At 35.7% G+C, this 19,705-nt stretch overlaps 1 protein-coding gene across 1 annotated transcript; it reads right to left on the bottom strand.

The window, feature by feature from the left end:
• Positions 1 to 5,732: 5,732 nt before the first annotated feature.
• Positions 5,733 to 6,683, bottom strand: LOC118628569 (olfactory receptor 52A1-like). Its single transcript, XM_036259550.1, has one exon. It carries the CDS (start codon positions 6,681 to 6,683, stop codon positions 5,733 to 5,735), a length of 951 nt encoding a protein of 316 aa, XP_036115443.1.
• Between the last annotated feature and the right edge of the window lie 13,022 nt (positions 6,684 to 19,705).

Genomic DNA, 19,705 nt, shown 5'->3' with positions numbered 1-19,705 from the left:
ACCCTCATGACCAGAACCCTCCCTAAATGTTTATGCAAGTAATAACATAGGAAAACATTTTGTTGTTGATTTTATTGTTTATCTGACTGTATTACATAACATAAATTGGAAGCACATTATTTCAAATGACATAACAATTAATTTAGGCATATATTATCAAGACCTATGAGCAAAAATATTTACACTAGGATTTTTTCGATTTAATGATTTTTCTTTCACATTTATGGTTTAGATGTTTAACATGAAAATTATGTATCATGGAAAGTAATCCTAATGGAAATAAATGTGTATAAATGTCCATGATCATATTACTGAGTAAAAATGTTTTTTCTCTGAAGGCTTTTAATAGAGAAAATTCTTCTTTAGAGAGTTACTGTTAGTGTCAAAATATGAAACAGATATACAGTAGATTTGACTTGATAGGAAAGCATGAGAGGAAGAGGGAAGATAACCTAAGGAAGCTCTATTTTCTCTAGCTTCACTTTTTCTCTTTCTACATACATAAACTTGTTTTCACAAATTTAAGACATCCTCGACTATATCTTAAACCATGAATTATGTTTGTGTTCCAGAAAACATTTCAACGGCCTTGTGAACCACTCTTCATAAACACCTTAAACTTGTCCTTACCAATTAAACTCTTAATCTCTTTACCAACTACATCATTCCTCCATATTCCCCATTTTGTTCATTTGACTTCAGTTAAATTAAGTTTAAAACCTTGATATTTTTTATTATTTTTATTTTCTTCCCTTCATACATACAATGACTGAGATTTCTCTGCAAATGTCCACTATCTGTTTTCTATCACTTTCGATTTCTGTGCTGCAAAATTCTTCTAATCGTCGTATATCCAATTTCTCTCTATTTAAAGTTGTAATTAACTCTACAACTAGAGTTGTATTTCCAAAACAAATATCTTCTTTTGTTTACTTAAAATCTTTAACAGCCTGTTTCTCAAGGTAAAGTCTTAACTCCATAGCATGACATTCAATTAATTGCATGACTTAACTCCAATCCGCCTTTCCAGGTGTTATATTTTCACTAAATTACAGTATAGGCATCAATCCAGCCAACCCACTGTTTTATTGGGAAAGACACTACACATTCCTTGCTACTTTAGCTCATTGTGCTACTTGGGAGGCATTTTTCCTTGATCTTTCTTAGTCAAAATCCTTTCCACTTCAAGAGACACTTTCTTCAATTTGTTGTCCTTAATGCCTGTCCTCAGCTGATACAAACCTGTCATTTCTGTATTGTCATACACTTTAGGTTTCTTTGACATTCATTTGTCTATGGTCCGTTCTACTTCAGATACTAGTACACGCCTTGCCATTCTTTTCACACTGGTATTTCTTTAAGGGCAAGGGCTATGCCCAGAAATTGATTGTTGCACTACACATAAGCAGTTTCTAAAAATGTTATTAAACACCAACTCATAAACCAAGGGACCTATACATGTAACTCATGACCATCTACATCTCTACATTCATCATTTAGATATCCCCAGGTCTACCTGGAGCAAACATGACACAGGTGATTTTTTTTCACACAACCATATACCAGTATACATGCTTTTTCTTTCAAATACATAGCTCCAATCATTTCATCTGTTAATAAACATCTCTCACTATCTATATATCTCTCTAACATGTTATACTCATAATTAAAGACATTCATACATCCCACCTGAGATATGCATATATTCACAAGAACCTGTGTAATAATATATATCTGATGTACATATCAATTGTATCAATAAATATGCAAAACTACTATTAACCTCATTATAGTTTCACTGCATCGGTTTTCAGATACGTAAGCTTGTGCAAATATATTAATAACTCCTCTCCAAATGTTACAGTTATATAGAATTTATCATTTGGGGCTCATCTTAGGCAATACTTCTTTGTAAGCCTTCCCTAAACTCCTGCCCCCCTCTTCTTCTTCACTCTATATTGCATTCATTCCAATGGTCTCCGGTGTCACTTTATCCTTTCTCAATCATAACACATATCACACAATATAATTATTGCCTCTTTACATGATCTTTTTGTACATAAAATGAACATTTTGTTTATACTTGTTTTCATAGTATCTAGAATTTTCATGGTATATAATATGAGATTAATAAACATGTATTGAATTGGTCATGTCCCATGTCAAATAACTTCTCTGATGAAGCAACTCAAACATGAGAGAATGCATGAATTTACACCTCTAGCTAACGGGCTAAAAATAAAGGAAAAGAAGGAAAGATGAGAGCAAGGAAAGAAAAGAAGTTGTAAAAGGACAGACAGAGAGAGGGAGGGAGAAAAGGAAAGAGACAGGAAGAGATGAGAGAAGTATTTTGTTTGCCCAGCCAACATTCTTCTCTATGAAGGATGCTTTCCCAGTGAAATCTCTTCTATTCTTCTTCTAAATATTATGCAGGACCTGTTTTCATCTTCAGTGGGCTAGTGTGTTTCCTCAAGTGTAATTCCTCTTCCCATTTATGATGCTTATCTTTTGCTACATTGCAAACAAACCATAATTTGGAGTTGGGGCTTGACTGAGCTCAATTTAATATTCTCACTTTATGTCTTCACATGATTGCATGACAAAAAGGGGCTGCAGCTGGATTCTCGGAAGGTTCACGAGGATGGACACCATCTAACACGGCTTCTTCACCGACAACTCTGGTGCTTCAGTACTCCTCCCCTTAACGTTAACCTAGGTTTCTTACCTGGTGCGTCAGAGCTTCAAAAGATAAAAAGCAGAAGCTGCTAGGCTAGATATGGTGTGTTCCAAAGACGTACACAGCATCATTTTTGTAGTATTCTGTTGTTCAAAGCAGTCATAGGATTTAACCAAATTCAAGGAGCTGGGAAATAGACTCCTGATGGTTACATTGCAGAAAGACATAAAGTTTATAAAATATTGTTACAGCCAACTGTGACAAATACAGTCTGGCATAGTTCCTCTCATGTGCAACATATACCCACATCTCCTCCAAACTTCCAGGTCCTACTCCATCATGGCATTCATCCAGAATTTCATCATCTAAATCCTATTTAGGTGTTGGTGAAGCTTTATAAGTTTGATTCTTTGGATATAGTTCTTGGAATATGGTTTCTCTTTCTCTGAACACTTATGAACTGAACAGATAAGTCATTTGCCTCTCACATTGCCAATGTACAATGTTATTACAGCAATAGGATCACTGCAAAAAACACTCCCATTCCAAAGTGGGAGAAAAATAGAACATACAGCCACTGCAGTGTTCATAGTATACTAAAATTTAAGGCACATATTGCCAGCTTCTTGAATGTTTAACTTGAAAGTTAAACACTTCTTTGATTATTATTATTATTATTTTCTTTATTGATTTCAGAGAGAGAGGAAGGGAGAGGAAGAAAGAGATAGAAACACAGATGAGCGAGACCATAGATTGGTCGCCTCCTGCATGCCCCCCACTGGGGATTTGGCCCACAGCCTGGGCATGTGCCCTGACTAGGAATTGAACTGGTGACTTCTTGATGCATTGGTCGATACTCAACCAGTGAGCCACATGGGCCAGGCTTTAAACACTTCCTTAATTTACCCTCTTCAGTAGGTTCTTTATTATATGTGATACTTCCAACATTCTCTGGAAATTTCATTTATCAAATATATATGTTCATTAGGTATATTTTTTATTTTCTACATGAAAAAAAGGTGACAGTTTTGTCAATTGCTCCACCATCACAAAGCACAAATCCCTTTATTCTCTGGTACATAACAATTTTATCATTCTATTTAAAGCCTTCATTAACATTGGTACCCTTTAAACTTCTGTCCAGCTACTCTCAACATCAATGCTTTGTGTTTTAGATTTTTGTTACTGCAGAATCCAACTCTTGACATCATTTTTCCTTACATTTAAGTATTATTGTTTATCACAACACCCCAAACAATAATTTTTTTCTCTCTCGAAGTTCTGTGGATTGCCTGGACTCAGCTGTGCAGTTTTCAGCTGGAATCTCAGCTGGAGTCCCTGAAGCAGCTGTAGATAGTATTTGGAACAGGAATCTAGGTCTGGGTGCAAGGCTTCTTTTTCGCTCAGATGTCAGGCACCTCAGTCTACCTCCACACTGACTCCTGTTCGATCAGAGTAAAACCCAAGGGGTCCTTACGTGGTATCATGAAAATGAGAAAAGGTTTGATATCAGTTAAGGACTCTGCCAAGAACTGGCATAGATTGACTTCTGTTGTAGTCACAGCAGTTGCAGGGTCTCAAACTGATTGCAAAGTGTAAAGAAGAGTTTATTCTTCATGACAGTGCAGCAAGATCACGCGTGCAAAGCACAGTTATACTCATGTTTAGAAAATACAATTTGCCACACTCAGCTTTCTTTCATTTTATCATAAGTGATTGTTCATTTTCTACCTTCTCTCTAGGTTCAGTATTATGTTCCCAAACATCTCTATCATTGTTCACCAGTGATTAGTTTCCAGTGCTCCCACATCAACTCTCATCATATATGCATGTATATGGTTTTCTGTTTTTTTATTAGGTTTTATCTCTAGACATTCCAAGGTAGCCAACATACCTTTGCTTATGTGTACAGACATTTATAGGGATTCATGGAGCAGGACACATTTCTTCCTTTCCAGGATAATATGCCATGACAGCAGTTTCCTCCCATAACTCAAGAAGTTAGCTTATCTTCTGGCCCCTGCTCCACTCTGACAAAACTCTCAACGCACTCGAGATACCATTTCAGAAAAAAAGGTGGTTTGGGCACAATATGGAGTGGTAAAACATATAGAGGAGAGTGGTATTTAAATATTTTCACTAATTATGTACCTCAACAATCATTCATTCATAAGTTCACATTTTCACCTACTGAAAATAATTATACATTCTTCAGAATGTGACATCTTTCCACTATATATGCTATGAATGTCCTTATTTAGAGTTAATGAAAATAAATGTATTACTGACAGTTGTTTTTGATAGCTCTGACTCAACCCAGCCAGCGGTACCACAGCTGCTATGATATTTCTATAATCCCATCTGCCATGTGAAGAATGCCATCCTTATAGAGGATTATTCACTCCTATTGGAAAATCTCCATGGACAAAGAGCTTTTTATTTACACAAATGTATTTTTATTTTGGGGCTGTGTGTTTCCAAAGAGTTCTTAGCAATAATGAGCTAAATTTTACCTTTTTTTAAATCAACAACTCCTAAACTATATAAAATTTGGTCATCACAAAAAAATATATTATGTCTAGCACATTCTTATCATTGAAGAGACAGTCACAAGAGCCTTCAAATTCTATTTTTATAATGGTAAGAATTCTAACTTGTTTAGTAATCTTAGTTATTTTCAATTCAGGAAAAAAACAAAAATTTGTTTAGTTTGTAAATGACTCACAAAGTCTTATACCCCACAGGGGAGAAAAAAAGGTACATTTTTAGCACCAATTAGGTACAAAACTATAGTATACCCTTAATTCTCATAGCAGGATTATATAAAAATATTTTTTAAAGACAAAGGAAGGGAGAGATGGAGGAAGATAGAAATTTATGATATATACTTATTTTCACCCAGGGTTATTTTATAGTCTGAATACTCCTGTTTTGGGAATATTGATTATTTAGGGGAGATCATTATAATGTAAAAACCTCACCACGGTAGACATAGTGCAATGAGTTTTCATCTTAAACAGATAAATACATACATTTCCTATTATATATATATATATCACCCCTGGGTGTCAGGCTTCAGAATACAAATCTGTTCAAGCCGCCTGCGGATCTCTTTGGTCTTTACACCATAGACAATGGGGTTAAGAGCAGGTGGCACAAGAAGATAAATATTAGACAATAAGATGTGAACATAAGGTAGCACATGTCCAAAACGGTGGCTGAAGAAAGAAAAAAAGGCAAGGACATAAAACTCAAGGAAGACGACAATATGGGCAGCACACATGTTGAGTGCTTTAAGTCGTGCCTTCTTCTGAGGAAGATGGAAAACAGTCTGAAAAATTAGAATGTAAGAGATGAAGACAAAGATCATGTCAAAACCCAGAATTGCTAAAGCTACAAAGAGCCCATATGATTTGTTAACATGGACATCTTCTGCAGCCAGCTTGACCACAGCCATGTGCTCACAGTAGGAATGGACAATAACCACGGACTGGAAACGTTGCAGTCGTTTAAGTAGAATGGGTAAAATCCCAACAAGTACCGTTGCCCGAGTTGCCACCATTAGTACCGTCTGAACTAGAAAGAAAGGTGTGAGGATAGATGTGTGCCTCAAAGGATCACAGATGGCAACATAGCGGTCAAAAGCCATGGACAACAAGATACCAGATTCCATACCCTGCAAGGCATGAATGAAGAAGAGCTGGGTAAGACAAACATCAAAAGCCATCGAACAAGAGCCAAACCAGAAGATGGCCAACATCTTTGGAGTGATGGCTACACAGAGACCTGGATCAGTGGCTGCAAGCACTGCCAGAAAAATGTACATGGGTTGGTGAAGGCTGCGTTCTGTAGGGATGATGATTAACAAGAAAATGTTTCCCAGCAGAGACACCAGACATATACCAAAAAAGGGAAATCCAATCCAAAACTGCACATGCTCTAGTCCAGGGATCCCAATCAGGGTCACTGTCTTTGGGTTCAGATAGGACATGTTGGTAGATTCCATCAGGCTTGTAAATCCTTTCCTCACCACTGATTCCATTACCTATTCAAAGAAAAAAAAATATGGATAGGAAGAAAGAAGAGAATTTTCCTCATCTTTTCTCCAAGAGCATGAAAAACATGATGGAAATATGGCCACTTGACTTTGAATCTTTGGGAATAAATTTAAGTCAATATCAGAATAGAATTCTTGGATACCTTCTTCAGAAGTCAATGTGGGTGTTTCTGAATGAGGAAGGTAGGTCCAATGTTTATCACCTAGAAATTTTAAAAATAGAAATTATGATTCTAACAGCAATGCCTTTGCTGATTTTTGAAGTGTTCTCGGATGGTTTCACAGATAACATTAATCTTTTTGTCTATATCCACCTCCTAACTCCAAATAAACTTGTGATTAGGCAAAATTTCTCTGTGACACTTGAAACTGTATACTAGATCATTAATCCCATAACTTTATTCATTTTGCTCAAAGCTCAGAGTCCCTAGAGAATGGCAGCCTTTTTTCAGTCTTTCCATTTTCTCTAGTAGAGGAAACAAAGTACCTCTCCACAAATCTAACAAATTGACTCTCAAGTGAGAAAGTGAGGAAGTTTGTTGTTTCAGCAAATATTGGTTGACTTGTTTATATGCAGGACTTTTAGCCAGGTTTTTTGAAGTGAGGTGGAGGAGTTGCTTTTATCAGTAGTGGAGGAGCATACTTGACATACTAAGATAATTCTGGTCTATTATATTTAAAAGTGGTTGTTTAAGAGAATGGGGTAGAAGATAATGTGAGTGCTCACAGGTTTTACAGGAGACAGAAAGTTGGAAGATAGGAAGTCAGAATAATTAAAAGGCACCATCAACTAGGACAGAATAGTGACACAAACTGGCCTATTGGCTAAATCCTGCAGCTTAAGTATTTTGATGATATTAATGTGTTTCAGATCAAAAGAGTACAGTTGGCTGTGGGTTGCACTACCTTTCAAAATGAAGTTCAATCAAACCTAGGTGTTTTCTTTCATTGTACTGCTATCAGTTGGCAATAAAAATAAATTATGATATTTTTATTATATTGCTTCACTTCACAACCACTCTATTTTGATAATATTCAAACTCTTTTTCTTTAAAAATCTACTCACTAAAGATAATTTTATATACTCTCTTTTTTATTTTTCATTAACCATTCTACAAGCTTAACATCATTCAAAAGTTTTATTTTATCTTCCTTATGATTTTGTCATAGCCAAATATATTGAAGAAGGAATACCACTATGAATGGGACTTTATATATTTTTCTTTAAAGGGAAACTAGAGTCATTACTGCTGTAAAATTATAGGAAATAAATTGACAGGTTCACATCACAGTCAATAGAAATATACATGTGGGTATAACTTAAAAATCCTCAATGTAATAAAATGCTTTAATAGTCTATGAAAAGAAGGAGATCATAGTATATGAGCTTTGGTAGCTATATTCATCAGTAGACTATGTCTAAGGCAATGAAGAAAGATTGACTAAAACAATTAGAAATTTTTTGAAAAGAAATTCCTTTTGCTGCCCATATAAAATAAGTTTAGGTCCCAGCCGGTTTGGCTAAGCAGTTAGTGTGTATCAGCCCATGAACCAAAAAACTGGATGTTTGATTCTGGGTTGCATGTTCCATCCTTGGCAACCAATCAAAATGTCTCTCTTACATCAATGTTTCTTTCTTTCTCTCTCTCCCTCCCTTCCTTCCATGCCATCTAAAAAAAAAAAAGAAAAATCAATATTCTTGGGTGAGTATTAACAAAAAATAAATAAATAAGAAGGCGTAATGGTGGATTCTCTATAAGTGATGGTGATTAATACGGTATATCTTGTTATTGTGACATGAGCAGACAAAGAGCATAGCTTTGATATGAAAAAGATGATATATCCCACATAATGATTTATAAACTGTCTGACAATGTAAGGATAAAAGTAAAATTTAGCTCTAAGTACAAAATTACAGATGATAATGAATTCATCAAATTATTTTTCTTCTATGTAGTACATTTTGAATACTATATAATATATAAATGAACATATATTACAAATATATGTATACATATAATATTTGCTGGTATAACATGAAGTGTGTAACATTATTTTATATAAATATATATTATATTATATACATATGTTTATATATATGCCTATATATCATATCTAAATATGTATGTAATTTCTGTGTATTATGATTTATTTACTATTTTTTTTATTCCACACCTGAGGATATTTTTCCATTGATTTTCTAGATAGAGTGCAAGAAAGGGAGAGAGAGAGAAACATCTATGTGAGAGAGACACATCAATTGGTTGCCTTCTGCACAACCCTGACAGGGGCCGGGATCAAATCTGCAACCCAGAATCTAACCCATGACCCTTTGGCTAACCGCTGAGCCAAACCAGTCAGAATGTGTATTATGGTTTTTGACATCTTAGAAAACCTTTCCCTCTGGATAAAGACTGCCCCTACCTACCTAGGCTAGCCTATTCTTAGAGAGAGCAAAGGGCCCAGCCAAGAGCATAGCTTTGATATGCAAACAAATCAATTCATACACCCTTTATCTGGCCCATACACTCCAGGAGACAATATTCTTCTGCCTTAATCATTCTGAGGCTAGGTATCCGGCAAGTAGAGACCACCCCCATACTCAAAGTCCACCAAAATTATTTAAACTAGCCAATCCTAAACTGTTCACCATTCCTTGCCTTGCCTTTCCTGTGGAAACCCTAGTAGGCCTTGGCTTAAGCACCTTAACTCCCCCACCCCACACCCTCCTTCTGTGTAAACCCCAGCCCCATCACCCTGTTATCTTGGTGGTTTTTATTTGGCCCTGCAGAGCCTGCTGCATCTCCTGTCTCTAGGACCTGTTGGTATATGATAACCTTTGTTTTCCTGAGCCTTTCCTCTGTTTTCTCCTGTGGCTGCATCTGTCTGATCATCTCATGAAAACCAAACAAACAAACAAAAAGGGCATAGAGGGGATAAATGGTGATGGAAAAATTGAATTAAAGAAAAATGGGATGGCAATTTAGAAATATAATATCATCTAATGCAGGATTGACGTTTTTACCTCACATGGAATCTTGTCCAAATTTCTTAAGTTTACATAATTGTAAGTGAGAGTAATAATATCACTTAATTCATTGAATTATCGGAAGGGCTAAATAAGTTTATATATGAAAAATTCAGCACAAAGTATAAAAGAAAGTATTTGCTCAATGTTTGGTAGCTAGTGCTTATCAGAACTTATAGAGAACTTTGGTGAAGACAGAGACACAAGGAAGTCTAAAACAAAGTATAAAAATGAGTAAACTTTTAAAGAAAAGATTAAAAATTCATGAGATGATGAATTTTCTGGAGCAGAATAACCTTCCTCAATTTGATCAATAAGATTGGACATTCATGTAAGCAGATGAAATGACTTCTAATGAAGTATAGACCTTGGTAGAGTCGACATATTTCACTTACTTAAATTGATGTGGCCACCACACCTGAGAAATAATTATATCCTCTTTTAAAGTCTTACTAGGTAGATGAAAAATGTGAATAGGAAAACCAGTTTTCTAAAAGTGTTTAGATTAAAAATAGCTTCTAAGACAGCAAAAACATGCATTTTATATAATTTATCTGTCTGTGATAATCATATCAGAAAATGTTTATTCCTGGTCTGTGAGAGAAATAGAAAGAGGAAGGAATAAAAATATATCTTAAATAGAGGCAGGATAAAGTGTTAGATACAAGAGACAGACAAAAAATAGACTGTATTTCAGAGGACAGGGTATGAGTTATATTTACAATAGCAACAAGATCAGATACCAAAGCTCTTAAAGTACTAGAATCTTTTATCTCTGATTTTTTTTACATATTTTAAGCTCTCCTGCTCAAACTGCAAACACACACACACACACACACACTTTTCAAACCACAAGAGTATCTCGTCTCTTGTTTTTAATAAACTAAGCAATGTTAGAACTACTTTGTATGTAAACATTAGAAGAGGAAGCTGAAAACTTTATTTTCATCTTTTCCTGCCCCTGGCATCATCAGTTCTGAGTTTTCTTCAAGTGTAATTAAGAAGATAGTAGTAAATTAACTTTGCATCCCTTCTGTCTCTAACTGACATGATTCTAATCTAGCTGTCTTATTAATGATAAAGTTGAATAAGAGGAAAAAAGTTGACATGCCAAAGGAAAGTTTGTTACTGAGAGATACAGGACCAAGATTATGTAATTCACTGTCCTTTCCACCTCTGTTAAAATTTTCGGAAGAAAACTCACCCAGAAAAATTGCTAGAATGTATAAGCAGGGTATGGAAGAGTTCTCTGCTGTCAAGCTTTGGACTTGGAAACATACTAGATACTGCATATCTGTCATCAACTGTCTTTAGCTGTTGGTTTTCTTGGTTTTAGAATGTTATCTGATCCCAGTGCAATTTTCACACCTGGCCCTAGAGAGGTCATTACACTGCTGAAACTCAGCTGTCTCTTACAGGAGAAAGGTAACCCTGCATGAGAGCAGGTAGCCAAAAAGCACTCAGTTACTTCATGAGTCGATTCCAAAATATAAGAAGCAGGAAATCTCAAATTATTGGTCACTTTCAGAGCAAGGTGAATCTAAAATCATTTAGAGTGTGGAGAAAGAAAATCTGACAAATGAAAAATCTGTGGACTGAAATGAAGGAAGACAGTAATTTCATCCACCTTCTGGCCTACAGCCAGAATAGAAGCATAAGAAAACAGAAAAGATATTTATCTTTATAAATATGTTACTATTATATATATATGTTTACTCTATATTAATATATAGGAAGAAACTCATATCTAAAAGAACTTTTATTATTATTAGTGCCACTATCATTGTTGACACTAAGGATATAAAAAGTTTGTCATTTTTTGTTTTGGATTTTGAAACTGAAAAGTGCTAGTCATCCCATGCCACTTCGTACTTTGACTTTTACAGCTTCACTCTATCGTGGTTTTGTCGAATATAGTATACATAGTATTTGAAAAAACCGCGATAGAGTGAAGCCACGAAAGTCAAAGCACAAAGTGGCAAGAAATGATTGTATAGTAAATAAAAAGTCCTACTTTGTGGAAATTCATTTATCGTGGTAGAGTCTGGAACTGATTAACCATGATAAATGAAGGGCCAACTGTATAATGATTTCAAACTATTTTATTGGTGGTTATAGTAATAGTAATATAATAGTAGTACAAGTTCTTGTAGCTATAAGTTTCTCCCTATATATTAATATATATTTGTATAAAATAGTAACATATTTATAAAGACAAGGAAAACAATATGGAATTTCCTCAAAACATTAAAAATGACCAAGCAGAAGAAAGACAAATACCGCATGATCTCCCTTATATACAGAATATAATGAACATAACAGTCTGAGGAATACAGTAGACCCAGAAACATGGAAGTAGGGCACAGACTGACATCCCTTAGAAGAGGGGGTGGGGGGTGGGTAGGGATAAACCACAGAACTTATATGCATGTATGCATGACCAATGGACAGGGACAACTAAGCCGGGGATGGAGTGGGGGTGGGGTGGGGAGGGGGGTGCCAATGGGGTAAAAAAGGTAAAATATCTGTAACAAAAAAATAAATAAAAATTTTTTTAAAAAAATGAAACTGCCTTTTGACCCAGTGATCCCACTTCTGTGAATATATGCTAAGAACCCCAAAACACCAATCAGAAATTGTATATACACCCTATGTCCATAGCAGTATTGTTTATAGTAGCTAAGATCTGGAAAACCCACATGCCCATCAGTAGATGAGTGGATAAAAAAGCTATGGTACATTTACACAATGGAATACTATGCAGGTGTAAAATGGAAGAAGCTCTTACACTTTGCAACAGCATGGATGGACTTGGAGATTATTATGCTAAGCTAAATAAGCCAATAGAGAAAAAACAAATATCACATGATTTCATTTATATGTGGAATCTAATGAACAAAATAAATTGATGAACAAAATAGGTCCAGAGGCATGGACACATGGAACAGACTGACAGATCTCAGAAGGGAGGGAGTTTGAGAAGACAGGAAGAGATTAACAAAAGAACATAACCCATGGTACCAAACAATAGTGTGGGGAAGGTCTGAAGTGGGATGGAGGTTGGGTGGAGGGGGGCCAACAGGGGGGAATATTAGGAACATCTATAATACCATCAACAATAAAAAGAAGAAGAAGAAGAAGGATACTGCAGGTTTTTCTGTTGCCTAGACCAATTTGAGAATTCATTATTTTCTTCTTTGTTCCACTTTGACACTACTTTTCACCCCTACATTGGTAATGTTTATGAAATTTTGCAGTGACTACTTATCATAACTAACAGAAGAGTAATCTACGTAAGGTCCCTAGGTGATGAGCTTCATCAAACCTTGGGAAATATTTTGAGCGTATCAAATATGAGGTTGTGTTCTTATCACAACGTTAATGTGATACATCTCTTTGCTGTAAGTCATCATTAATTGCATGCAAAATTATATTGGAAACTTACATTTTTTTTCTTTACTCCCAGAAGTGGGGCCTACTGTGTCAAGCAATAAGATGTTGATAATGTGGTGCTTTTTACACTTAAGTTGATAACAGTGTACAGTATAATTGAAATTCTAAGAGAATAAAACTTAAATGTTTTCACCAAAAAAAAAGGTAAAATGTGTGAAGGGTGAAAGTCAGTGGTTCATGGTGTACAAGCATGCTAAATAGCTATCTCAGATGGCAAATAAAGAAAAATTGAGTTTATTTTAAGAAAAGGGGTTGGGAGCCAGGGATGGGAATATCCAAAGGGTAAGGCTACACATCACCAAGCCATGGGGTACTGGGTTGATGAAGGCAGCACCTAGGAGCTGGAGTTTCATCCTTATATGCATCCACTAACGGGAAACTTTGGTCAGTCAGTGGGTTTGGGGGTCTTGGTTGGTAGGTTTCGGCAGAGGGTTGGTTCTACAGGAATGTGGAGATGCGATCGGGTGCTTCTTTGGTCCCTGGTGTCCAGTGGCAATTCTTGTCTGGCCAGTTCCCCTGTAGCAGGAAGTTTGGTCTTTGTTCTCCTATGGCAGGAGAGGCTTGCAAAATGGTCATTAGGAATTATATTGCCCTGTAAGTCCTAACTATGTGAAATGACTAATGAGTTAATCAGCTCAATGAAGGAAATTCTTTCACAATATATACACATATCAAATCATCATATTGTACACTTTAAATATCTTACAATTTATTTGATAAAATTTTCTTCATGGAAAATACAAAATGTTCTACAAAGCTTCCTGGAACTGATAACTGAGTTCATCAAGATACCATAATATATGATCAGTGTAAAACAAACAATAACAGCAATTATATTTCCTTACAATATCCATAAACAATAAGAAATCAATATATTTTTAAAATATATTAAGCATAAAACCACAAAAGATGTATAGGACCGCATGAGTATTCTTTTTAATTAGGGCAATATGTTGTTGGGGGGGGGGGGTTCTTTCCTATGTGTTCCCTACATTTATACACTGCCTTCTGGATTTTAGGGTAAAATTTGGTCTTTGAAAAGTAAAACCTATGTTCAGAGAAGTAAATGTATAAGAAAGACCTCTTTTTATTTTTATTTTTTTCTCTTTTTTTTTTAAATTTTGTAATTTATTTTTTTGTTACAGATGTCTCTCCTTTTTTACACCAATGGCACCTCCTCCCCACCCCACCCCCGCCCCATCCCCGGCTTTGTTGTCCATGCCCATTAGTCATGCATACATGCATATAAGTTCTGTGGTTTAGTTCCTCCCACCCCCACCCCCTCTTCTGAGAGATGAAGGACCTCTTTTTAAACAGTTATCATTCTGTTTCTCTTAAAAAAAATTATAAAGTCATTTGAGCAAAATGGCAGCAGAATGAATGGAAGCTTACACAGAACTCTCCCAAGACCAAACTGGAATTACAACTAAAATAAAGACAAATCATCAGGAAAAAGCAACAGAAAGGCAGCTGGAGAAGACCCATATAACCAGGGACAGGAAAAAAGAACACTGAATCGAGCCTGGTAGGAACTGCGAAGACATGAGAGGGCAGGCTGGGAGCCCACGGACAGCAGCTGTTTTTAGAGGTGAGCAGCTCCCTTGGTGTTAAAATCCCAAGCCAGCACCAAAGTATAGAGGGCCAAGACAGAGCACTAAATTAGCTACAGCCACTCATCTTGGGCTCTGGCAGAGGGAGGGCAAACTGTACTGGAACTGTGTGGACACTCAGGAGCTTGGAGAACTGAAAGGACATAGGGAGTTTTGTGCAGAATCACTCTCACAGGAAAGTAGCCATCTTACTCAAAGAGCCCCTTCCCAGAGCCCCTGGGAGAAGCAACAGCCCCTCCCTCAGAAATATAGCACCACACAACTGGGCCAGAGAAATGCAAATTGAGGCTCATTAACAGCCAGCATCTACCACACCCTCTGGAAAGCCTCTTACCCTGAACACCTGAGGGATTTTTTTATTCAGCTGAGGGATACAACCATAGGCCTATCAAGTAACTGAAACTAATAGCCTCCAGGCAAAAAGCTAGAGGATAACTGAACCTTTCCTGGGGTTGCAAATCTACCCAGGGCATTAAGACATAACAGTGGTGTTTAACGTGGGTCCTACCACACTCATCCAAACCCATTAGAGGGAGCCACAAACAGCAGAACACCAACACCCACAAAGAAAATTTGTCAGGCTCCAAAACCCACTGAGAGAGCCAAAATAGTGAAACAAAGAAACAAACCTCAAATGAAAGAACAAGAGAACTCTACTGAAGATGTGATCAATGAAATGCAGTAAGCAAGTTATCAGAGGTAAAGTTCAGACTGATCATAATAAGGAAATTCAACAGCATAAGTAAAGATATAGAAACATGGAAAACCAACCAATTAAAAAGGAAGGATGACAAACCAACCAATTAAAAATGTGTTAAAGAACACATTGGAAGGACTAACCAGCAGAGTAGAGAAAGCTGGGAACTGGATCAGTGAATTAGAAGATAGGGTAAAAAAAAAAAAAAAAAAAAAATCACCTAATCAGAAAACAAAGAAGAAAAAACAGGAAGACAGTTTAAGAGAACTGAGGGACAACTGGAAATGTAACAACATTTGAATCATAAGCTTTCCAGAAGAAAAATAAAATGAGCAAGGGTTGGAGAATATATTTGAAGAAATAGTAACAGAAAACTTCCCTAACTTGGTGGAAAAGGCATTCAAGTTCAAGAAGCACAGAAAGCCCCAAGTAAAAAGAACCCAAACAGGCCCACACCAAAATACATAATAATTAAAATGCCAAAAATTAGAGACATAGAAAGAATCCTGAAGCACCAAGAGAAAATCAATGGATTACTTACAAAGGAACCCCCATAAGCCTATCAGCTGTCTTCTCAACAGAAACACTACAGGCCAGAAGGAAATGACATGAAGTAATCAAGGTCATGAAAAACAAGGCTCTGAATCCAAGACTACTCTACCCAGCAAGGCTATCATTCAAAATAGAAGATGAAATGAAGAGTTTCCAGACAAAAAAAAAAAGGCTAGGGGACTATATAAGCACCGAAGCAGCACTGCAGGAAATGTTAAAACAACTGCTGTAATAAACAGAAGAAATAGGAAAAAATATATAATCACAATAAACAAAAATGGCAATAAATAAGCACATATCAATAATAACCTTAAATAGAAATCGACTGAACACTCAGATCAAAAGACACAGAGTAGCTGATTGAATAAGAAAACATGACTCTTATACATGTTGTTTATAAGAGACCCACTTCACAACAAAAGACTCACACAGGTTAAACATAGGTTGAAAGTGAAGGGATGGGAAAAAAATCTTCCAAAAAATTGAAAAGAAAAAAAAAAAAAAAGCTTGGTAGCAATAATCATATCTGATAAAATAGATTTCAAAATGAAAGTCATAACTAGAGACAAAAAAGGCCACTACATAATATTGAAAGGATCTATTCTACAAGAGTATATAACCTTGGTAAACATATATGCTCCCAATATAGGAGCACCAACATATATTAAAAACCTCTGTAGGACTTCAAAGGAGAAATCGACAGCAATACAATCATACAGGGGACTTCAACACCCTGCTTTCATCACTGGATAGATCCTCTAGACAAAAATTAACTAGGAAACAGAGACTATAAATGCACAAGATCAAATAGATTTAATAGATATCTACAGAGAATTACACCCCAAAACTACAGAATTCACATTCTTTTCAATTGCACATGGGTCATTCTCAAATAGACCACATGTTAGAATACAAACTAAATTTCTACAAGTTCAAGAAGATTGAAATCATATCAAGCATCTTCTCAGATCACAATGGCATAAAACTAAAAATCAATTGCAACAAGAACATGCAAAGATATTTGAACACATGGAGGCTAAATAGCATGTTATTAAACAATTAATGGTTTACCAAGGATATCAAGGAAGAAATTAAAAACTTCCTGGAAACCAATGAAAATGAAAACACAACAACACAAAATTTATGGGATGCAGCGAAAGTAGTCCCAAGGGAAAGTTCATAACACTACAGGCCTACCTCAAGAAACAAGAATAATTTCTAATTGACTGTCTAAACTCACAGCTTAAAGAACTGGAAAGCAAAAACAAATGAACAAACAAACATAAAAATCCCAGAGCAAGTAGAAGGAAAGAAATAGTAAAGATCAGAGCAGAAATAAATGACATAGAAACCAGAAAAACAATTCAAAAGATCAATGAAACAAAGAGCTAGTTCTTCCTAAATATAAACAAGATTGAACCCTTAGATAGATCCACCAAGAAACAGAGAGAAAGAACCAAAATACACAAAATCAGAAATGAAAGAGGAGAAGTAACATTGCCACTACAGAAATACAAAGGATTGTTAACAAGTACTATGAACAAATATATAGCAACAAATTGGACAATCTAAATGAAATGAACAAATTTCTAGAAATGCATAGTCTCCAAAACTGAACCAGGAAGAGATAGAAAACTTGAACAGACCAATAACAACTAAGAAAATTGAAGAGGTAATCAAGACTTGCCCAGCAAACAAAAGTTCATGCCCGGATGGCTTCACAGGGGAGTGTTACCAAACATTCAAAAAAGAACTAACACCCATCCTCCTCAAACTTTTACAAAAAAATTAAGAAGATGAAAGAGTTGCAAACTCATTTTATGAGCATAATTCTAATTCCAAAACCAGATAAAGAAACTACAAAAAAAGAAAACTAGAGGCCAATATCCCTGATGAACATGGACACCAAAATGCTTAACAAAATATTAGCAAATAAAATTATTTTAAAAAAATTAAAAAATTATTCACCATGACCAACTGGGATTCATCCCAGGGATGCAAGTCTGATACAATATTTGCAAATCAATGAATCTGATACACCACATAAAAAAAAGAAAGATAAAAACAATACGATCATATCAATAGATGCTGAAAAAGCATTTGACAAAATCTAGCACCTATTTCTGATAAAAAAAAATAAAAAAAAAAGCTCAGCAATGCGGAAATAGAGGGATCATATCTCAACATAATAAAGACCATAAATGAAAAACCTACCACCAACATCATACTCAATGGGCAAAAACTAAAAGCATTTCCCTTAGGAACAGAAACAAGACAGGGATGCTCACTTTCACCACTCTTATTTAACATAGTGATCAAAATCTTAGCCATAGCAATTAGACAGGAAGAAAAAATAAAAGGGATCCAAAAGGAGGAAGCATAAGTGTCATTATTTGCAGATGACATATATTGTACATAGAAAACCCTAAAGAAAATAAAAAATCTACTAGATTTAATAAATAATTTTGGAAAGATAGCAGGATACAAAATTAACATTAAGAAATTGTTGGCATTCTTATACACCAACAATGAACTCACAGAAATAGAAGTTAAAAAACAATCTCATTTACCATTGCACCAAAAAATTAAGATACCTAAAAATAAACTTAACCAATCAGGTAAAGGACCTATGTGCAGAAAACTACCAGACATTAAATGAAAAAATGGAGGAAGATATAAAAAAGTGGAAGCACATATCTTGTTCATGGATTGAAAGAATTAACATCATTAAAATGTCCATTTTACACAAATCAATCCATATATTCAATGAAATCCCTATCAAATACCAAAGACATATTTCACAAAGCTAGAACAAATATTTCAAAAGTTTATGTGGAACTAGAAAGACCTGAATAGCCACAGCAATCTTGAAAAAGAAGAACAAAGAAGGAGGGATCACAATACTGGATATCAGGTTATATTACAAAGCCATTGTAATCAAAACAGCCTGGTACAGGCACAAGAACAGGCATATAGATCAATGAAACAGAACAGAGAACCCAGAAATTGACCGAAAACATTATACTCAATTAACATTTGACAGAATTGGCAAGAGCATACAATGGAGTAGAGACAGCCCCTTTAGCTTTGGCTGGTTTTGCTCAGTGGTTAGAGCATCAGCCTGCGGTCCAGAGAGACCCGGGTTCGGTTCCCACTAGGGGCACGTACCTCGGTTGCAGTTTGTCCCCGGCACTGGTTGGGTCGTGTGGGTGGCGACCACTCAATGTGGCCCTTTCACATTGATGTTTCTCTCTCTCTCTCCCCCTCCCTCCCACTCTATCTGAACAAAAAATGGAAAAATGTCCTTGAGTGAGGATAAAAAAAAAAAACAGCCCCTTTAATAAATGGTGGTGGGAAAAATGGAAAGCTACATGCAAAAAATATATATATATTAAACTAAACTACCAACTTATACCATACATAAGAATAAACTCAAATTGGATAAAAGACTTAAATGTTAGTCACGAATCCACAAAAAATCCTAGAAGAATATGTAGGCAACAAAATTTCAGACATCATATGCAGCAGAAGTTTCAATGATACAATGCCTAAGGCAAGAGAAACAAAGGAAAAAATGAACACATGGGACTACATCAAACTCAAAAGCTTCTGCACAGCAAAAGAAAAAACC

This window comes from Molossus molossus, unplaced genomic scaffold, assembly GCF_014108415.1.
Source record: "Molossus molossus isolate mMolMol1 unplaced genomic scaffold, mMolMol1.p scaffold_m16_p_13, whole genome shotgun sequence".
Taxonomy (NCBI): Eukaryota; Metazoa; Chordata; class Mammalia; order Chiroptera; family Molossidae; genus Molossus; species Molossus molossus.
The sequence above is the reverse complement of the archived record's forward strand: the minus strand, read 5'-3'. Positions and strand labels throughout refer to the sequence as shown.

What these genes read in the sequence shown, in the direction of transcription:
- LOC118628569 (XM_036259550.1), bottom strand. Translation starts at nt 6,683, where the DNA reads ATGGAATCTACCAACATGTCCTATCTGAACCCAAAGACAGTGACCCTG.